The sequence below is a fragment of the Puntigrus tetrazona genome, chromosome 6 (genome assembly GCF_018831695.1).
Source record: "Puntigrus tetrazona isolate hp1 chromosome 6, ASM1883169v1, whole genome shotgun sequence".
Classification (NCBI taxonomy): Eukaryota; Metazoa; Chordata; class Actinopteri; order Cypriniformes; family Cyprinidae; genus Puntigrus; species Puntigrus tetrazona.
This window is the reverse complement of record NC_056704.1, coordinates 21,480,522-21,502,160: the sequence shown is the minus strand read 5'-3', so window position 1 is coordinate 21,502,160 and position 21,639 is coordinate 21,480,522. Positions and strand designations below refer to the sequence as shown.

The 21,639-nt window shown below is 36.9% G+C and overlaps 1 protein-coding gene across 11 annotated transcripts in view; it reads left to right on the top strand.

Moving 5' to 3' along the window:
- foxp1b (forkhead box P1b) overlaps positions 1-21,639 on the top strand; it is a 529,351-nt gene that overhangs the window by 422,975 nt on the left and 84,737 nt on the right. For 8 of the 11 annotated variants that reach the window (XM_043241991.1, XM_043241990.1, XM_043241986.1 and 5 more), the window contains one exon: positions 17,598-17,764. In XM_043241991.1, coding sequence (XP_043097926.1) covers positions 17,609-17,764 — 156 coding nt within the window. In that variant the 5' untranslated portion in view covers positions 17,598-17,608. Of the gene's footprint in view, positions 1-5,086; positions 5,226-13,741; positions 13,847-17,024; positions 17,167-17,597; positions 17,765-21,639 lie in introns of those variants that run through there. The other 3 variants (XM_043241987.1, XM_043241989.1, XM_043241983.1) reach the window with 3 other exon arrangements.

Here is a 21,639-nt window from a genome sequence, read left to right as displayed (position 1 = left end):
CTCTTGTGTTTGTATGCTTTTTCTCAAGGTTGAGAGAAAAGAAGAGGTCATTTATTTTGTCAAAGTTTACTGCTAAACAGGGACTGCTTATTTGCCTAACTACACAGGTCTTTTATTTCCTTTTGTCTTCATGCTTTTTGTTTTCAAGAAACAATTTGGTTTTTATCAGTCCTTGAGTTGCTAAGATATCACTTGAAAACTGTCATTGTCAATTATTTAGACTTTTAATTATCCAGGTACTATAATAAGGGATAATATAACAGTAATGGCACCAAACGATGTGAAATGATGTTTGGCTCTTAAACAGGTTTCCCAACCTGTGTCTGCTTCAGAATGGAACAGCCTAGCGGCTGGCATGGAGACCAGGAGCAATCCATAGAGTAAAATAGGGGTGTTTGCACATAGTATTAAGGCACAGGGTGTGGGGATCGAAGGTTTGTGTGTCTGTTCTATCTCCTAACAAGTGGACAAAGAGGGGACTTCCCATCCTTTCCCATGAGCTCATGCTTACAGACACATTCACACACACAAATTCCCAAACCTAGTTCACCATGTCTTGTTTGTTTTTCTCTTTCTGTTTTTCTTACCATATACACCTTCTTAAAAGAAAGCTACCCTTGCCTTCTTTCTGTATCATTAGTCTGTTGACCTCACACACACTGTAAAAACCATATAGCAACCAGTATTTTTGTCATTTGTGTCGTCTTTTTTTGGTAAAAAGAATATGGATATTATCACAAGAATGATGCTGAAGAATTACATTAAGCTGATTTTGATAACTTTACAGACTTTTTAAACTTTTATAATCATCCTACACATTGTTTTATAATGCAAAAGACTTACTTGTATATTTAATTCAGTTCACTTCTCATAGAGCAGAAAAAACACGTTTATTTCTGTGTGCAGATGCCTCCATACAGTCCTTTCCCCCACTCAACCACACTTCCATAAGTTAAAGTAGAGTGTATATCCATAAACTCTGAGTACATTTTTAGAGAGCTAAACAGCAGGGAAAATATGATATTTGCATGCTGTGTGGCGCCTACCAAAGAACTAAATTGGAATGCCTCTGAAGATCATACACTTGATTATTTCACTTTATTTGCCTCATCCTCTCGTTTCTGGCAACCACAAAGATGGAAATTCTGAGGTAACACCAAATGAAAAGTTGTATATTGATGCATGTTGGGGCGCAGAGGGTGGATTAGGGTCCATGTAATAAGCTCTTCAGTACATTTGTTGCTTACTACAAAAAAAAATGTAATTCTGTGTATCAGCATCAGGTTGAAAATTGCTTTGTATTAGCATTAGCATTTGGTAAGCCCCTAATTCCCCTGTTTCTACAGCTGAGTGTGTTTCTATGCATTTACAAGTGCTTCCATTTGTGAGGAGTTCACTTAAATCTCTTTTCTGCCAAAGCTATGAACATAATAAACAAGCCAGCATGGCTAAAAGCGCCCACACAGGGAGATTGCTAACGAGAAGAGTTAAGAATGCTTACGCTAGTCACACAGTTGTTTATGCGCCCGTGTGCATAACTCCAGAGAGGTTTATAACTCCGCTGTAATAAAAAGAATTTTTAGAGCGGTAACATCTGAAACGAATGAATTAGTGCCAGCTTCTCTTTTTTTGTTAATCATTAAAGTGTCAGCATTTTTCTGTATTGTAGAAGTGTGTGTAATGATAATACCTTAGAAACACAGTATGGACAAGTACAATAATTACAAAAAATAATACCATTGCCATGGTGCTATTTATTTTAGCAATGCTTCTATTAAATAACTGTTACTAAATTATGACATTTTATGATTGGAAAAGGACAAAGCGTGGTGGAACATGTCCAAATTACTATGTTTTTACACTAGCTGCTTTTTCTTCTAGGTTATATATATATCTAATCTAATTGTGTGTGCAATTAACCTAATTCATAGTTTTTGTATGGACAGCAAGTGAGTTTACAATGGCACATATCGAAGATATTGCTTTGGTTTTTGATTCATGCAAAAGTGTTTTTTTTTGGATTACTTTGGTGGCGCTTTAGGCTAAAGCATTTCTAAACTGATTCCAAATTCATTTATATATTAAGTAAACTGAAAATCTGAGAAAAGGAAAGGTATTTGGCTATTTCATCTAACATTTCTAACAGATGCTGCTCCCAGTCTCTACTCACTTTAATAAAGTTATTTAGTAGAATAACTGTTTATTTACTTGAAAATACAGAATGCTCTAAATGCTTAGAAAATGACAATTACAAATCCATTATATTTGTCTTGGTATTGATAACTGAATGAATTCTGTTCTTTAAGAGGAGGAAGGCTTTGATATAGTTGGTCTGCCGCTGCGTGAGGCGAGTCTTCGTGACAGAATCTTTGTACTGAATGGAAGTGATGGCAGTCAGGCAGGCAGCAGTCTCGGCTTCTGTCAGAGGAGTTGTCTTCAGAGAGATGAAAGGGAAATCTGTCCACAAAAAACGCTCTGCGAGAGAGGAGTAATGCGAGAGTGTTTGTCACATATATCACAAAGCTCAGTTTGTCTCCTTTTCATCTGAAGACATACTCTGTTTCTTATTTCTTTTTGCATCACTTTTCAATTTCTTCATCCAACTCAAAAGAGATGACCGTATTTTAAATGGGTCAAATCGAACGATAGAATGATTATAGACTTTTCTTCCAACATCAAATGAACGCATTTGCTTTTTTTTTCTTAAGTAAGGTTGTGTGTTTTTTTTTTCCTCTAGTCGTTTGTTTTCTTTGTACTAGCAATGCAAATACACCACACGGTTGAACTCATTTTTGTAAGGCGAAAGTGAAATCATTAGCACATTGTTGAACATAAGCAGGTAAGCCATACAATATGGGCTTAGTCTCAGCTTGCCTTCCTTAAAAATATACCTTACAATGATCAGATTATGTTCATAAATCATAATAAGCTTCAAGCATTCACTAAAATTTAAGTACATGTCCTTAATGACTCACATAGGTTGATGTTTATTGTTCTCTATCCAACATTTGTTATATTCATGGTCAATATCATTTTGGCAGTGCCTGCCGTGGTATTTATTTGAGGAAGCAAAATCCCTTTAGGGATGAAGCACCTGGGCCTGGCTGCTAATGGAATAGCTTTAACATTAAATGTAAATAAACAGCTTGCATTTGAAAGGTGTGTGTGTGTTTGTGTGTGTGTGTGTGTGTGTGTGTGTGTGTGTGTGAGAGAGAGAGACAAAGAGAGAGGGGAGTGTATTTGTGCTGTGGGAGGGAAAGGGAGATACGCCTACACTGGTTAGCTGAAGTTTTGTTGTGGCTTTTAAACTCTGTAATAAGAGTTTGACTTTGGACTTTGTTAAAGGTGAAGTGTGTAATTTCTGCGCCACTTTTGGCACCAAATGGAATTACAAAAATATTGTGTATGCAGTAAATGTAATGCACGGAAAACATTGCTTTGTTGATGATTTAGGCAAAGGTTTTCTTAAGTACTAATTTAATGGTGTTTTAAGTAAAGCTTTTTCAAACTAAATTTAGATTTCGGGATGTCTTCATTTCTAAACGGATTCAAAATTCATTCTTTCTTCTGAAAATAAAAAAAAAGTGTTTTTTTTTTGTTTGTTTGTTTTTAGCTGACCCTTTAATACGGCTGGGATGGTATAATGTTAATCTACTGAGTACAAAAAGTATTCTTTAATTAAATATTCTAATAATAATATATATCTTGTTGAGAATGTGGGCATGTAATGTTAGATGAAGTATGAGATTGTATAAGATTTTTATTATTTGCATTGTTTCATAAGAATTAGGGGTCTCAGTTTGCATCCCTGATGAAAAAAAAAAAAGCCCTGCTTTGAATGAAGAAATGCCTCTCTTTTTTGAGCTGCATTATCTAATCTTTTGGGATGAACTATTGTATCATTCTAAAATATATCTTCAGTTAATTTTATTACATGGACAAAATAGCATGCACTTTACTTGTCAGATTTTTTCCCTCATTGTAGACTGAAAGCTAATTCAACATATCAAACAAATAAAGTGAGCAGGCACGTTAAAAGCAGATCTGTTTACTCTGTGTTTTGCACCAGGTCGTGGACCGGCCGTTTTAGTTGTTATTCATAAACACAGTCCTCCCAAGCTCGGGGGAGGGAGGGAAGGGGGGGAAAGAAAGAAGACGTGGAAAAAAAGAAAAAGAAGCAAAGAGCTTAAGTCCAGGACTGAAAACAGGAATGACAAACACCATTAGCTGAAAAATTTCCATCTCATTGCAACTATGTTATTGTTTACTTTAGCATACACGTCCTAATATGGTTTCATCTCTGTTAAAACAGTGCAGAAGGAAGGCCAGGGGCCCGGCCCAGGGTAGAGGCCTTTAAACTGCCACTTAGACAATAAGAAACAAATGTCACAGGCCTTGCCTCTCATTATTACATTATTCAACCTTACCCACGTCTCGGCACGTGTTTGCTAATGATATTTAGGCTTTTGCCTCGCTGGGTTTTTGGTCTACAGGCGCTCATATTTCATCCTTCCTTTTGGAATGGCTTCATTAACACCGGTGTGTTTGCTGCATTAAGCAATTTCCTATTGAAACAGGAAGCTGGGGCCGGCCATTTCAAGAAAGCCAGTAGCCAATAGCCAGTTCTAATTCTAGAGGGCATTTGCTTAGACAAAAAATTTTCCTAAATGTATTGTGTTTATATATATATATATATAAACACAATACATTTAATACATTACATATATATACACAATACATTATATATATATATATATATATATATATATATATATATATATATATTTTTTTATGTTTGGAATTATGGTATTTGTCAATTATCAGCAATTATCTATAAAAATATTTGTCATAAAAATTATTGTCATGAAAATCTGATTATACATTTCTTAATGATCTATGTATATATGAATATAATTATATATATAATTTTTAATATTATTATTTATTTATTTTTAAATAGTGCTTCTGTTCTTTGTCTTGTGTATCTCTCTCTCTCTCTCTCTCTCTCTTTTTCAGTCTTTTGTTTGTTGTGGTTGCCTGTTCACTGGTTGCCTGTGTTTGTCTTGTTTAGGTATATATCAGCAAGGGATAAGGGTTGGTGTGTTTCAGAACAGATTAGTGCAGTCACAGGTTGTGTCCCTCCTCTCTCTGCTGCACCCTCATACACACGAGACTCCTCAAGCGCTAGCCGACCAATCAAGCTCTTTTATTCTCTTCTCTGATTGGTGAGTATCTTTAGGACTTTCATTCTGCCCATGTCTGTAACGCGTGTAAGAATCCTTTGATTTAATGCAGGTTTTCAGAACACATGGCTTATATGGTTTAGATTGAGCCTTCATCAAAGGGATGATGAAGAACGCTAATGCCAAGAGAAATGACAGGACATGGATACGGCTCACAGCGGAGGAAAGGGGCCCTTAAAGGGTAGATCTCTCTTCGCCCTCTTCCTTGTAGGTTAAGGATGTGGCCGCCTCACCTCAATCCTAAAATCCTCATGCTTATGATATTTACTCAGCGTTATCTGCAGCTGTAGATGAATGGCATTCTGGGACATTGAGGAATGTTGAAGGTCAGCCACTGTAACCTTAGATCTGAATCAGGCAGACACTTGAGTGCAGGCTACACCTTATCCATGGCTATATTGTCATAACATGGCTTTAAATTGAGATTTTTGTGGTATTATTCTCAACTTAGTTTTTTATATCCTTTTCTTCCTTTGCATTTATATTTGCAAGTTTATCATGTCCTCTGTTTCTTTATATTGGAAGTATATTATATAAATGACTAAAAAGTAGAGTAATGTTATTTAAAAATAATTAAATAATAATTTTTAAAAATGTACAATATTAAATATTTTTGAAACCATATAAATGCTTTTAAATTTATTTTTAATGGGTGTTTATGTCTAAACATTAATAATTAGTATCCGTGCATTCATTGATCCATCTCAATTTTACTTTACCTTAACTATTTATTTATTTTGAGAATTGTTGAAGAAAGATGTTTAATTAAATAGGTTAGTAGTCCAAAAACAGATTAATTTTTTTAAGCTAACTGTTATATATTGTAACATTATACATTATTATGGGGGTTATTTAATTTATTTAATTTATTATTATTTTTTTTTTCAGTTTTAACTAAAAGTTTTACTCAAACAGCTGCCTTTCTCCCCTGATGTTCCACAAATGAGACAGTTTTTGCTTTTTCTAGCAGACATTTGTGATACAGTGACTATATGTTGCTGTGAAGTGTTTTGCTCCTTTCAGACTGAAATAAATAGCTTTTGATTAGGTTTGGTTTTGTGAGTAATACCATACGATAGGGACTCATAGATTGAGTTTTGGTTCTTTTATTCCAAACACTGTCTGGCTCAATCCTGCCTAATAAGTGCAAAGACAGATAAACTATTGTCACCTCATGGAATGGAGGCGGATAGGACATAAGTAATCCGTATTGATTTTGACATTACAATGTTGTAAGTGATAACTACGTTAACAGGCGCTATAAAACCGAAGCCCTAATTAGGCCGTATTTCATACTAACCATTAGGTGGGCTTTTTAATTCAACGATGATAGCAAAGTGATCAATTTTCCTTGCATTTTGTGCTTTACGAAAAGCACGCACAAAGCCAGCTTTGTCTTTCAGGCAAATAGGGAGCAGCATTGTTTTTAACCTTCTCTTAATGAACTTTGTGTGGCGGCTGTTGTTTGCAGACTTCAAGGTCGAATTCGTAGAATGGCTGCGTGCTTTTTGTAAACATGTTTACATGCAGACATGTGTAAATACAGTAAATGTGTACGGCTCAGAGAGGCCATACCGGTTTACTCAGTGTTGTTTTTTTTTTTCTTCTGATAGATAGTTTTAGCACCTCATGTGCACACGAGTCGGTTTGTGCAAATGTCTGTGTGGCCAGGCCGCTCGTGCACCTGCAAAAAACTATAGTTTCACAACCCCATAATGATGCTTCTGCTCGCAATGAGCATCTGTTTGTAATCGCGAGCCACAAGCGATCGAAAAAGAAGAAAAGAAAGAAATAAAAGGGCAATGAAAGCAAAAAGAGAAGAATGCTTGAGCAGCCGTGGTATTAAATATGAATTAATGGAATGAAGCCTATGCACGGCTGCAAAAAAAAAAAAACATTAATAAAATTTATGTTACTGGCGCGTAGGTACATTTGGACTTAGTATCCTTTAATTAGAAGTGAGATATTAGCATTTCATAGGGATTTACACAGGAAGACGCTGCCGCAGACAGGAGCACTTTCATTCCGCTCTGTTCTGCATGTAATGAGCGGTGTCATTAGTTGATGGAGAGGATTCTGCCTGACTCTACCTTGAAAGGCACGTCATTTACATACTTCTTAGCAATACGGCCTATAATGGATTCCTCAATGAATAAAATAAAATAGCACTTCTTTAAATTTTCAAGAGTAATGTGCACAGGCTCTGATTCGTTTGTTGGTGTGGTTTGGCAAAGTCAATCGAGACCAAGTCCTGGGGGGTGGGTTGTTGGTGAGGAGAGATTGACTTATGTCTGAGAGTTAAGACCTCAGATTTTGCTCCAGGAACGGAGAAGTGCGCTTACAAATTCGGAATGAGATCAATAATGTGGTGACATGAAAGACTTCAAAAAAAAAAGAGGAATGCATGACACGAACTGTGTTTTTTGTGATGGTTTGATGGTTTTTTTTGTGGGATGATTTGGGTTGCAGCGCTGTCATTTCTGGTGCAGTTGCTTTCGGTAAACGGCAATAGTTAAATGTCATTATTCATGATAATTCAGCTGGAAAGTGGAGGTGTTTTCCTTCCCCTTTTAAATGTAAGTTTATAAGCCCTCAGATGTCATCCCACCCCATCTCTCTCACATATTTCTTTCACTTTCTCCCCCCTCTCCCACCCGTCGGATCAGCCGTGAAGTGATTTTGTATTTTATTGATGAGCTCCAAAGTGGCAAGTGTAGGAAATGGTACCTTTGATCAGAGCGTCTCTAGGAAATGGAACCTGAGGTGTGAGTCTGCCAGGTAAGACGCATCTAGCCTCTGAAAGCCCCTCCTCGTCACGTTTGAGCGAGACAAAGCCCTCCTCCCAGATTCCGCCACTCGAAAACACATATTTGTTTTGGCTGTTTTCATTCCGAGTTACATGAGCGCCGATTACAGCTTTTCATTAGCGAAAATTGGGTATTTGTTTTAAACTTTAACCAATCACTTTGATATGCTAATTACGCTGTAATTTAATTTGAGTCCCATAATGATGATGCCGTTATTATGGACATAAATGATGCAGTTAAGCAGAGAGTAATCTCATTTGCATACTGTACATGCCAGTAAATTAAGGCCTTTCCTGCTTGGCTTCAACTTTAATTTTCCACTTCTTTTCACACAGCCTCTCTCCCAGCCCTCCATCTAATAACAGGCCTTTGCGTGTTTGATGTGGAGAGCCGCTGTTACGCTCCGAGTCTAGTCACAATATGTAATACATAAAGGGGGCTCGTTAGCACACTGAGTGTGCCTCTAAGATGCTGCCATTAATAGGAAGAGGTGGGTCTCACTTCAGGCTTTTTTTCTTTTTTTCTTTTTTTTTTTTTTTTTGATACTTTTTTTCCCGCCTCATATTCTTTTTCTCCTGGCCATCTTTTTGTATTTCCACTTTTTGTCAGCTCAGAAAAGAAAAGCAAAAAAAACATTAAAGAACTGAAGCACAACGCTGGTTAGCCGTTCCGCGGCGGGCGCTGATGTTTTGATCACGAAGAAGACTGATTGGTTTAAAGGGCGATTTGTGTGCCAGTGCATGATTCATGGTCACGGGACGAGCAGGGTGCACGTGTTTATTAAATCCTTTTTACCCTATCACGTTTATGTTGACGGCTCCTTAATGCACTCGCAGTAAATCTTACAGTGTCACTGTCTTAATTCTCGTAATTGATTTCCTGTTATTTATGTACATTTTATGTTGTGTGTGTGTGTGTGTGTGTGTGTGTGTGTGTGTTTTTATATATATATATATATATATATATATATATATATATATATATATATATATATATATATATATATATATATTTTATGAATTTTTAATTGCTTGAGTGTTGGAATTGAAGACTGAATAGAATACAAAAATTAGAAGGCTTAAACATAGCTACCTAGTTTCTGCTGGTCAGTACAATTTATATTTTAGAGCTTAATAATTTGGAGTCTTGCAGTAGCTTTATTGAGACATGATAAATCAAATGCTTTTCCTTAAAAAATAAATAAATCTTTTTGTATGAATGTGATTTCTTTTTGTAATTTTAGACTGATTGCCAAAAAAGTCTGTCTCTCTCTCTCTTTCTGTGGGTGGAGGGGATATTTTATGGACTTAATGCTGACAATACAATTGCCCTTCAGCGCGCGAATGCTTTTCCCATTTTGTACCATAAAGAATATTATTTTTTCCTGCCAGCCAATTTTCTCCGTTAGTCCCTAATTGGCTCCATAAATCTGGTGGCGTGGAGGGTGAGGAATGTTTCGGTGTCGCAGAGTGTAATCCTCACCCTTATTTACCAATTCATTAAGATTCATTGATGCAGGATAGGGTGAGAGGAAATGACAGCATAAATCAGGGTTCCAACATAATGACCCTAATCAGCTGGGAATTGCAGAAAATGGCATGATGAACTATGTCCTTGCGTTAGTGCCCACTGTACGTTGTCATTGCGCTTGCTTTATGGGTGGGACGATCTCCTGACACGGACTGTATTTAACACAAAAAGAGTTGTTAAAAAGCCGATTCCATTAAAGCGCTCGTTGGTTTCACACAAGGTCTTCTGCCGTTTACCCCTAGCATGCCCTTTACCTTTGGTTTAACTGCTTAATGGAAGACAGGGCACTCTTTCTTTAACCCTTTCTTTTGAAATGTTTATGCCTCTTAAGCACAAACCTGCCGCCTGACACCAGCATGACGGAACGGATACCGTATGTTCCCTCATTTTGCAACACGCATTTTGTAGCAAACATTCAGAAAGATATTTCGCTTTTGAGCATAGCTCTACAATTTGGCACCGGCACCTCACAGCTGTGCAATATCCCTTTCTCGATATTGGCTAAGTATACAGGATGGAAACTATACCGAGCGATGCTGTGGTTGATTGCGGTGAAGAATCTTTGTTGTATAAAACTATAGAGAGGCCATGTGATTTCTAAATGTTGCAAAGTAGTCTTTCGGGGTTCCCCTGTGATTTCTGCTTTTGTTCACAGACGTGGACTGTGATGTCAAACGTGTTTGTGCACAAAGTTGTGCATGCAAGCTCTGAAAATCGCTGAGGTCTACAGCATGTTTATGCCTGATAAAGCCAAACGAATGTCGATCAGCGTGACCTGTTGTATATTTTGTAATCAACGCTGTAAGCGTTTAAAAAAGCGTGTTTATAGAGTGATTGTGTTAACATTTTCTTGTCATGTATTGACAAATCAGAAGGCAATTATGGTTGTTATTAGAGCTTTTGATAATAATTTCTCATGTAAAAACTTCAGATCTTATTTGCACAATCTTTTTTTTCTTTGTACAATTTCAGTCACTTTTATATTTTATTGTTTTGAAGCTCACTTAGAAAGTTTAATCTATGCCTTATTATTGTTATTATTCTTTGCCGCATTCAAAATGCTTTTTAAACGCAACACAAAATGTAAAATGTGAAAGAAATTAGAGTGTGGTAGATTATTTATTTATTATGAAAAACGATGAATTTAAATTACTATAAAATACCACTAAAATTACAGTATTTTTTAAAGTAGTTAGATTTTAGATAAGTAAATTTAGTGCCATCAAGCATTTAATTAATGCTGTTCAATCACATATATTTGTATTTATGTATTTACGGTCATTTTTAACAAGCAGTATGATGTTGTTACGCTCTTGGGCCTGTAAAGCATGCATTGAGAATCCAGGTTGCTCTGCTTGGCTGTAGTTATGTTGTTGCCTTTTTCCATTAATGCCAATTGACACTATGGCAGTGCAACTGGGTAATTTACCCCCAAGATAATGTTTCTAATAATACAGGCCCTCTCATGGTTTAGACTGGAAATATTAATTAGACAAAGTTCGCGGAGGCTAAACTCCCCGTCCCACAAATACGTGTTTGACACATTTCCTCTGCGAAGAAAGTCCACGTTTTCTCCACCCATGGAGCGCTTCTTGCTCGAATTTCGAGTAACAATGATTAAAAATATATGACACACTTTTAAATAATATTAAAACAATATGCACTTTGGCCAGTCCCAGAGGATGCGGGAGATTGAATGCCTTGTTTTCTTTGCCGAGTGCACGCGGCTGTTTGACAGTTCTAATTTGTCCGTTGTGCTGTGGGGCCTTTTGAGTGAAGGCCTCCTTCCCCACGGCTCGATGCCTCACGGTGAGACCCAGCTCACGGTTACAGACTCTTCTCTGCCATGCTTGTGCTCTAATCATCACAAGCTGTCTGTGAACGATCCCTTCAATGTCACTTGAAGGAGAGCCACTCAGGAGTTTGGCGTAAACCGCTCATGACTGTAGTTCCACATCCCAAAATTGGCCTTTCTATCCTGGTAGCGGCTACATTAAAACTCATTAGACTTTTTCTTATTTACTTTGGTCTCTCCTGGCTGTTTCGCTAAAAATACCATGGCCTGCCTTACTTTTTGTGCGTTCCATCATAGTCTTTGCGCAGCAGGGTTTTAAACGCCGCGCAGACTTTGTCGTCAGTTCGGAGGAGGAGGCAAATTGTTTTGTGTACCTTTTGAAATTATACATCTATTTAGCCTCTCTGCTGGAGTTGTCTTCCGGTTGACGGCCTCCTGATTGTTCATTTCTTGTTCATTTCTCTAGCTTGTAGTGTGATAATGGGTTCGTATTTATTTGAATCATTGTGCGCAACATTACAGAGCGCCTGCATCGGTTAGCGGTGATGGTCTGGTGATATGTTTCAATCTGGATTTCACGCATAAGGATCTTATTACGTTCTTCTTGATGTGTAATAAATATGTGTTTAGACCCCTGTATCACTTGGTTTTGTAGCTCCTCAGAGCGGTAGTAAATCGATTTGGAGAGTTAAATGAAATGAATGTGAGAACGGTTGGACTGAGAAGGCAGGAAGTTGAAAAATCAAAACACTATGCTGTTAGGAAAGATTAAAAAGAGTGTCTGCAATGCTTCAGTTTCAGGACTTGACACACACAAAAAAAAAACTACATTTCTGCTCACCCTAACGGCGCTTGATGAGTTAATAATGAAGTATGCACATTAAAGTTGTGGGGCTGTATGGTTGATTTCCTGTATGGCAAACAAGTCTGCATTCACATATAAAGTGAGAACATGAATGGCCTGAAACATTATTCCAATTCAAAACATGTCTTTTTTTATTTCAATCTGTTTTAAAAATGTATATTTTCTTGTTTTTGACTGCCGTTGCTGATACTATGCTGATTTGATGTGACCTTTCCTGTTATTGTTAATTGTAACAGTCTTAATATTTAGTGTCGAAGAAGACAATTTGTATCATGTCTTTAATATTACCGTTGAGCGATTTAATGCATCCTTGCTGAAAAAAGTTCTTAAAAAAACGTACTGACACCAAGTATTTACAGGTAACGTTCAGTATTATATATTAGAAAGAATGTCCATGCAGCCAAATGCCCCAAAAGCACCATGAAAGTGGTCCGTACAACTGTATTCCAATTCTTCTGAAAGTGTACATTTGCAATAACATGAGAATAAGTAAACTATGACCCCTTTTTTAGGTGAACTATCCTTTTAAGAGAATAGCTGTTTATGTGTACACCGCCTATCAAATACTTATTTTTTACTGCCTTAGTCAATACCATTGTGAATGTTTACAGTACAGTCAAACTCGATGCTTTGTCATTGTAAATAGACAAGAACATACAGCCATAATTGATATTTTCCAAGGACTAGTTACTGAGTAATTGACTATGGTAATGTTTAACAGGTTTTACAAGTTCCTCGCTGCTGTTTTTTAGCGGAGGCAATAAGGACGATGCTGCGTGTCTGTTTGTATTGGACGTATAGGAGAAACGTGAGGTCCGTGAGATCCGGGCCTGTTGAGCGACATCCCCCTTCCCCTTCTATTTAGCATTCACATTGGCCGTTAGCAGCTGTAGCCCACCCGTACTAATGCTTCTTTAAATGTCAGGAGAATGACTGTTTGTTTGTCTTGAGATTCTCCTCCAACTGTTTATTCAAGACGGGCTGCATTTGCATTGACCTTGCTGTCCATACATGCTTACCCGCCTTCTTCCATTCTTTTTGCCCCATCGCTCGCTCTCTTTCTCTGGAGTGTGTTTACATTTCGCTCGCCTCTGTGTAACCTATGGGATCTGTTGATCATTCCACCTGGTTAATGTTAAATTGCTCTTTGCGAGAAGATGTGTTTGTTCATAAACAGAAAGAAAAGGCCCTGTTCCCCCCTTGTTTACCGTAGTCATGGCAGCAATCAGTTATTAAACAAATAGCGAGCTTTGTTTGTATGAGCTGCTGGACCGGCATTAGCCCTACAAGGTCTGGAAGCAAACTGAAGAAAACACAAAGAAAAGACAAAACCCGTCTGTCCAAATGTGCCGGGGTTTTGTTCTCAGAATGTCGCCACAGTAGTGTGGAGATATGTTTCTGGCCTGGAGAAGCCCGTCGAGATTAGAAGGGCTGTTTGGTCTCGCAGTGAGATCTCCTTTTGGCAGAATGTCATTGCTGCTGTCATTTCCTCTATGAGAGGGCGACGAGCAATCCTTTTCCACGAGGGCGAGTCACTAGCTCTGATTGTGCCGACATGTGTGAATGATGCAAAGTTGTGCCTCGAGGCGGAAGACCCACACCGAAGGTAACATGTTGCATGATATCTGGCTAAGATATGTAACAGACACTTTTGAGAAGAATTAGCAACCATGTTTGATCTCTGGCAGATTTAGTAAACTTACATTACACTTGTGTTGTTGTTGTTGTTTTAACGTTTAGTTTGTCTTTGCCATCATCTAATGTTCTAATGCCTAATTTAAAAAGTAAAAATTCTAACTATTAAAAAAAATACCATTAGTATGTAATGTTTTTTTTTTATTATTTAATATTTTATTTCATTATTATTATTATTATTTATATTTATTTATTTAGACAATGTAGAGTAGTTAAGATTTAAGTTTTAGTTTAGAGTTAAGTTGTCCATTTAATGATTTTTTCCAGAATTTATAGTCAGTGCATGTGATTTGACGAATTTTAAATTTGGGTTTATGTCTAAATTTTATAGTCAAATCTCATAAAGAATATTTGCTTTTAATGTTATATATTATAATGTTCTGATGCCTAAATTCGCATATTTTGACCAAACGATATGGAATTATTATTATTTTTCATTTGTCTGTCATTAAATGTAACATGTTAAGAAATATCAGCCACAGTTGGTATAACCGTGTCCAAGTTCCAATTAAGAAAAGAAAATCATTAAAATAAAAATTTTATTTAATTAAAAGTATTTAATTTGCTAATGTGTCAAAGCTTAGGCAGTACTGCGTGGTTTTATAACAATTTCTAAAACCATTTGGGAGTTGAATTTCATACAAAGCTAGATTTCCGTATATACTTTTACTGTAATATAAAAATGTCTCGTACCATGATGTAAGGTCATAAGGTAATTTTGCTCACACCACTATCCCTAGCCAAAATACAGCTGTCTGCATTACTCATCAGGAATCCTTGGGGGAAAATCAGAAAATCTCAAGATGCTCTCACACCTTTTCATACAGATCATTGTGTTGTCTAGACGAGCAACAAGGTTAAACCTAAACAACAGTGTGATCACGGGTTTTGTCGTCCTTATTGTGACTACTTATCTGAAGCGTAAGAATGTTGTGCTTTTGTTGGGCGCTTGTGTAAACAGGGGTGGTGTGAGAACACAGGCTTGTAAGAGCAGGTGGGCATTCAGAACTCACCGGAATGACAGCACCTTTTTAACGATGGAGTCTGCTTTCCGGCCTGGTGCACGGCACACACAAACACGCTCTTCATAAACACGCTCAGAGTCAAATCCAGGGAAACGATAAATAAGGGAGAAAGTGCTTGATTTTCTGTATTTGCTCATGCTTTTATGTAGGCCGGGTGGGGTGCGTGTGCTCGCAATATCAGATGAACCGAGCAAAACGTCAACATACACGTATTCTGACCTTGTTGTATTATCCGTTGTTTGTTCCAAACACTTGTTGTGTTTAGCAAGCAAGCGTTTTGTGCGGAAAAGGCGCAGACATCTGATGATAGAGGTTTGTTTGGTAGGTGCCTGGCGGCGGGGGCTTAATCTCAGGAAATTTCCATTATATTGAAGTTTCTCGCTTAAGTCTTTGTTTTCTTTTTATTTAAAGCCACGATAAACACTGTAAACAAACAAATCTGCTTCTCGCGAACCCTCGGTGGTGTTATATGCGTTTGTCTTTCATTCGTGTTTATATTGCATCCGAAATGCGACGGCGGAAAATCGCAGCTGCACTTTTGTTATCAAAGTGAGGAGAAATCCAAAGCTGGAATTGTAATGATAAGAGACTAAAACAATAGCTTAATTCATAAAGCCGCTGACATTATTAATGCCCTTCCGCCAGGTTATTTTTTTTCTTCCATCTATTTGATATTTGTGATGGATAACGGGCATTTTCTTTCATCCTTTTTTTTTTTTTTTTTTTTGTTCGCGATATTGCAGCTTTTGAATTATTCCGTGGTGAAATTTAATGAGAAAGTAGATTTATGGGTTTCATTTGTTTGTCAATTCCGAAATTAATTGGGTGTTAATTTTAGCTGGCCCTCTTCAGACGTGGATGCAGGCGCGCGCGCATTACTTTGCATTCGTTGCAGCTTCACGTCTTTATTGTGGGTCACTAGTTTTGCATACATTAAAATAGCCCCCCGGCGCATTCTCATGATTACTTTTAGAGATGCCACGCATTCGCAAATTTACGCCCTTCCTTTATAATTATGAAAATTTAGTACGGAATGACAGTGCATGCATAATAGCCATTATCACCCTCTTTTATGGAACACAATGAAAAAAGGAGAGAGAACAAATGAGACAGTAAAACCTAAAAGAGACAGAAAGAGAGAGAAGCTTGCTAAACAAGCCACATCTTGTTTGTGGGAGGACCGGGTACTTGGTCCATTTGTCTCTAATTGAAAGGATGATTTTGAGTATGGAGCAGTTTAGTTACACAAATATGTTATATAGTGCGTTCAGGGTGTTTTTGGAGATAAAAATAAAATATGGGATGAAAGGGTTTTGTATAATAAATATATATATATATATATATATATATATATATATATATATATATATATATATATATATATAAAAATTCTGTGTATATACACTTTTTCATATATAACTTCATACATATATATACAACACATTTTCTTCTATATTTATTTCCTAATGATTCTTATTGTTTACAGTACATCTGCTTTATCAAAAACAGACAATAGAAGAGCCGCAGCTTGCCAGTGGTCCAGATGGGTCAATGCCCAATGTGTTGGTCTGCGTCTACAGTCACCTCTCCCCTCAAACCTGGCTGAACAATTATAATGCGCCTTATTACTGTCTGAGAGGGGGCAGCATTATAAATCTGAATTCTTTTCAATTTTCACCTGCCTATGTGATTAGCACCCGCTGCTTTAAGGGCATTCATTCTGCCTCATATCAATAATTAATAAGCCAAGTTAATTTACTTCTGCCCGACTTGGTCAGCTTCATTAAGATGGTCTGAAACAGGGCTACGAGGCACTTCACGCCAACGAGGGCTGCGGCGAATGCAAAAGATATAAATCTAAGTGTCTGTCTCGGGACAACGTGAATAGATCAGTGTATTGAAGGAGAAAACTAGATTTTTGAGAGTTAGTTGGGAAGCATTTGGAAGAACAAAAAGCCTTTTTGTGCGTATGAATAGGCATCATTAAAGTCTAATGTATTATTGGAAATACTCTGGAAGGACATCGGAATATTTTCAGGTTTGTTTATTTGTGTGTGGGCCCAGGACCGTGGCGTTAACTCAACACCCAGGATGCGAACGTTTGCCGAGAAGTTTTGAATTGGGCCGATTTGTAATCCGACCGACTCCCCTGCCCTGTTTCCCATTAAAAAGCCATCGGCCTGTGGTTCTTCTGGGAGCAATGCAAGTAAATATATCCATTTCACTTGAACAAGTTTTGTTTGTGAGCGAGTGTGTTTTCTTGGGCCTCTCTGCTGAGACGTGACCGAGGTTGGGTTCCCATCCCATTTGCTCTGTGCTGTTTCTTCATTCTTTCAGGCCCAGCAGAAAGAAGAAAGACAAACGCAAAAGGACAAATAGCTTCTTTTAAAGCTCGCACCTTTTCCGCCTGTGATGTGATGAAAGTTACAAGAAATAGTGTTAGTGTTAAAGTAAATGTTTCATCATATTTTTAGTTTATTATTAGTGTTATTGCACTAGATTTATGCTTGCAAACAGTGCAGCACAGATGAGGAAAGATAGGAAAAGTGATGTTGAGCAGGACAAAAGGTAACTGTCTTTTGAGTGAAATAGTTTTCAAATAATGTTTTTGACACTTTTTTTGTGCTTCTGCTGCAGGTTTTTAAGTCATGATGCAAGAGTCGGGGACAGAGGCGACAAACGGAACGGCCAATCAGAACGGCGCCCCACTTAGTGTGGAGGGACACCGAGAGGTTCGATCCAAGAGTGCCACTCCTTCCTGTGACATCACAGCGTCTGACCTCGTCAGCTTCCAGCAGCAGCAGGTCTTTCTTTCTTTTCACTCAGTCCTTCTATCATTCGTTTGTTTAATCATTTTTTTTCTTTCTTTCCTTGCACCTTTTTTATTCTTTTTTTTATTCCTTCAATTTCTTTTCTCGTTTGCTACTTTCATCTTAGGTTAATTTATTAGTTTCTTTCTTATTTCCATTTCTTTTTTCTTCATCTATTCATTCATTCATTTATTAATTAATTGCTTTTTTCCTTTCTATTCATCATTTACGTCATTATGTCCTTTTCTCTCATTTTCTTTCTTTTCATTGTTTGTTTGTTAGTTTTCTGTATCATTTTCTCTTTTTTCCTCAATCTTTCTTGATTTTGGTTATTACTTTCTTCCTTCCTTTCTTTTTTGATGTCCTTCCATTTTCAGTTGTTTATTTTGTTTCTCTTCTTTCTTTTTATCAATTTAGATTCCTCCTTTCCTGCTTTTTTACTTCTTTCCTTTTTCTTTCAGTCACTCTTTCTTTCCTTTCTTCCCCTCCTTTTCAATTTTTTATTCATTGATTTTATCTTTTGATTATCTGTTCGTTGTTTTGTTCCTCTCTAGCTTCTTTCATTTCTTCCTTTGTTTCTTAATTCACTTATTCCATCCTTTATTCTTTATGCCCTACCCATGTTCCTACCTTTCTTTCTTTTATTCTTGCACCTGTCTGTTATTAACGCATGTCAACAGCATCCTTCTCTCCCCTCTTTAAGTGCTTGTAAATATTTAATCATCGCACCCCCTTCAACCAGAGTACATAAACACATTATTATGATTATTTATGTATATTGAGAGCGGTTTGAATTTTTAAACGCACTAAGTGCTCTTTCTGTGATTGTGTTTTGGTTGCCAATGTGTTTATCCCGCAACTCCACGGCATCTGCATTCAGGTGAAATATTTATCAGGCATGTTGCAGTGGACAAATGCATAGGTGCAACGGAATTTATGGACAGTCGTGTATGTGCTGCATCCATCCGGATGCCACAGACTTCACCTGTCGCATTGTAAACACCCCTAACACTCAGAGAACTTCTTTTCAAAGCATCGGAGTGTGGAGTGTTGTAGCTGTTTTTATTATAAACCAATAGCGCCCTAAAACATCCTCACTCACACTGAAATAAACAGACGAGCTCTCTTTGAGTGCTGCATTTGCCCGACCGACAGCGTGTTGAGCAGGCCAGCATTAAAAAGATCAGCCAGTCGTGAGTTATCTGCACCCCACGGCATGATGGGAGATGTTGTCAAGGGTTGTTTGGTGGGGATTGGGAGCCTCTGAAGTAGCTGTCTGTCGAAGTAACACGGCTGTCGTTGAATTGAAGAGCGCAATGCCTTGGTTTTAACAGCAAACGGGACAGTTCTGTTGACGACTGGTTTGAAAGAAGAGAACAAGACGAAACTGATTTGTTTTGGTCTTATTTCACAGAAGGGATATTGATTTTGCATTCTGTTTAATTTGGTAAGATGTTGGTTGTGAATTAGAATGATTATTTTAGATTACGTATAGGAATAAAACCCATTTGACATCTTGATTTTCCCTTCAGTCTGCTTGAGATCAATCTGTAACTAGAGTATATCGCCGTCAGTCAATAATCTGAAGCATCTGTGATTGGCTCTCGCTTTCGCCTTCCCCTGTCCTCTGAATTGCTTCAGTCTGTCGTGTGCTTCTCGGACTTAGCGTGATGTTGTCAGTTCGAAAATCACAAGCATACTGAATTCATTACCGCAGTCGTCACACAAAACCATGGATAAGATTTCAATAACTGCAGGCCACAGTTGAGTAAACAGTTGCACTGAAACTTAATTCCTGTTGACTTTGCCTTCATTCTGTGCCAGGGGCTCAATCTGATTCACTCGGCTGAGACAACAGGGTTATGACTCTGACGAATGCAAGGAAATGGAGAGAGAAAGAAAAGAGAGGAGATAGAGGCTGAACGCCAGGGTGGTTGACCGAATCAGGGATGTGCACTTGACACTTCAAAAAAAATTAAAAAATAAAATAGTACATTACTTCATAGTTTTATTAAGACTGTGGTGAGTGAAGGAACCATCTTTTCCTTTTTTCATACTTGTTTAAGGTCACCAAAAGCAACTACTTTAACAGCTTTTTCAGAATAGTGCAGTCTAAAACTACCATTAAAAGCTATTTTTTCTATGTGGAGCATAGTTTCCATTTAACAGGGTCATCAGATGGCAATTTTCCAAGTTAATATGATTCTTTAGGGGCCTTATTGAAAAATCTATAACATTTTATAAGATTTTTCAATGGTAGTGTAAAACCCCCCCCACAATTTTTACCTTAGAAATGGCTCCGTTCACACTGCCCCTTTTTGGTGCATGTCCCTTTAAATGCTTATTTGTTGGGGAACTTTGATTTGCAAAGATTCATTAAATAAAATAAAACTTAATTCTTCTGGATGTGAAACTGGATTACAAATAATTTGCATGAACAAGGTGAACCAACAATGGACCCCTCTGACTATCGACAAAGAAAAGTGTTCTGTAGAACTGTAGAGGAAGTGATTATGAAGTCATTTTTAGGTGTACTGTCCCCTTAAGTTTCCTTAAGGCAGCTTTGAATAGAGCCAATATTCTAGTTCAAAGGCAATTTAGTTTTTTCATCAATTTTTATCATTGCAAACCAGATCTTTGTTTCGTTTATGTGCTAATTGACAGCTTTTACAACAGATCAACCTGCTTGTGTTGTTCACATAGTACATAAAGTGTGACCTTTTTAATTTTCCAAAAGCCCAGTTTCTCCTCTGACAAGCTGTGCGGTTTTATTATCTCTCAATTTATAAACCCCTACGACTCCTTAAATACGTGAAAAACAACAAACCTGGAGGCTGACATATCATCTATCCTGATTAGTCGACATAACTGTGAAAGACAGTGCTCATTAATAAAGACGAGGGATAAAATAATTGTAATCTGTTTGATCATCTCGACCTTGACAGGGGAATTTATCTTCTCGAACTAGTCAGATTTGGGGGGAAGTAGACCATAAGCTTCATTTAAACATCTCCATTAGGAAGTCAAATCCCCAGTGCTATTACCTTATATAAAAGAGATGTGTCCCTAAATGGGAGTTCTCGAGATAGAATAGAGCTTTTAGATTCAAATAAAGCCACCTCAAACGTCTTTTATCCTTGTACTAAAGAATTTAGGTCCACTCTTTAAATGGTTTATGCGTATAATTCACAAAATTAAAGGGACAGACCACCCCTGTCAGCATTTATGCAAAAGATTTCCATTATGGCGCAAGCGCCATCTCCAATGAGCAATTCATCTCTCTTTGGTCTGTGGTCGACAAGATTAGGGAAAAAACATGTATGCGAACATCCTTATGATGTAGCAGGGATGCAATTCCAAGAATAAGCAGTAGAGAAGAGGTTTAGGGCAAATATCAAAAGAAATATGAAGAATGTTGATTAAACTTGTTGATCTGTAAGTACAGTTATATATACACATCAAATTATATATTGTGGTAAATTGCAGTAATTGCAATATAGTATGTGTGAGTGTGTGTGTTTAATAAGCACATAATATATTTGTTAAAATGTATTTATATGTAGGCCTGTATGTGTATATTTATTTTTTTTATATATATATATATATATATATATATATATATATATATATATATATATATATATATATATATATATATATATAAAATGTATAGTATATATATATATATATATAAAATGTATAGTATATAAAGTATAGCTGATGTAAATACATATTCTTAAATGTATACATATAAAAAAAATAAATAAATAAATAAATATATATATATATATATATATATATATATATATATATATATAGATTGACAGTCCTTTTGAAAACACATCTTCATAATACGATTTAATATTTAA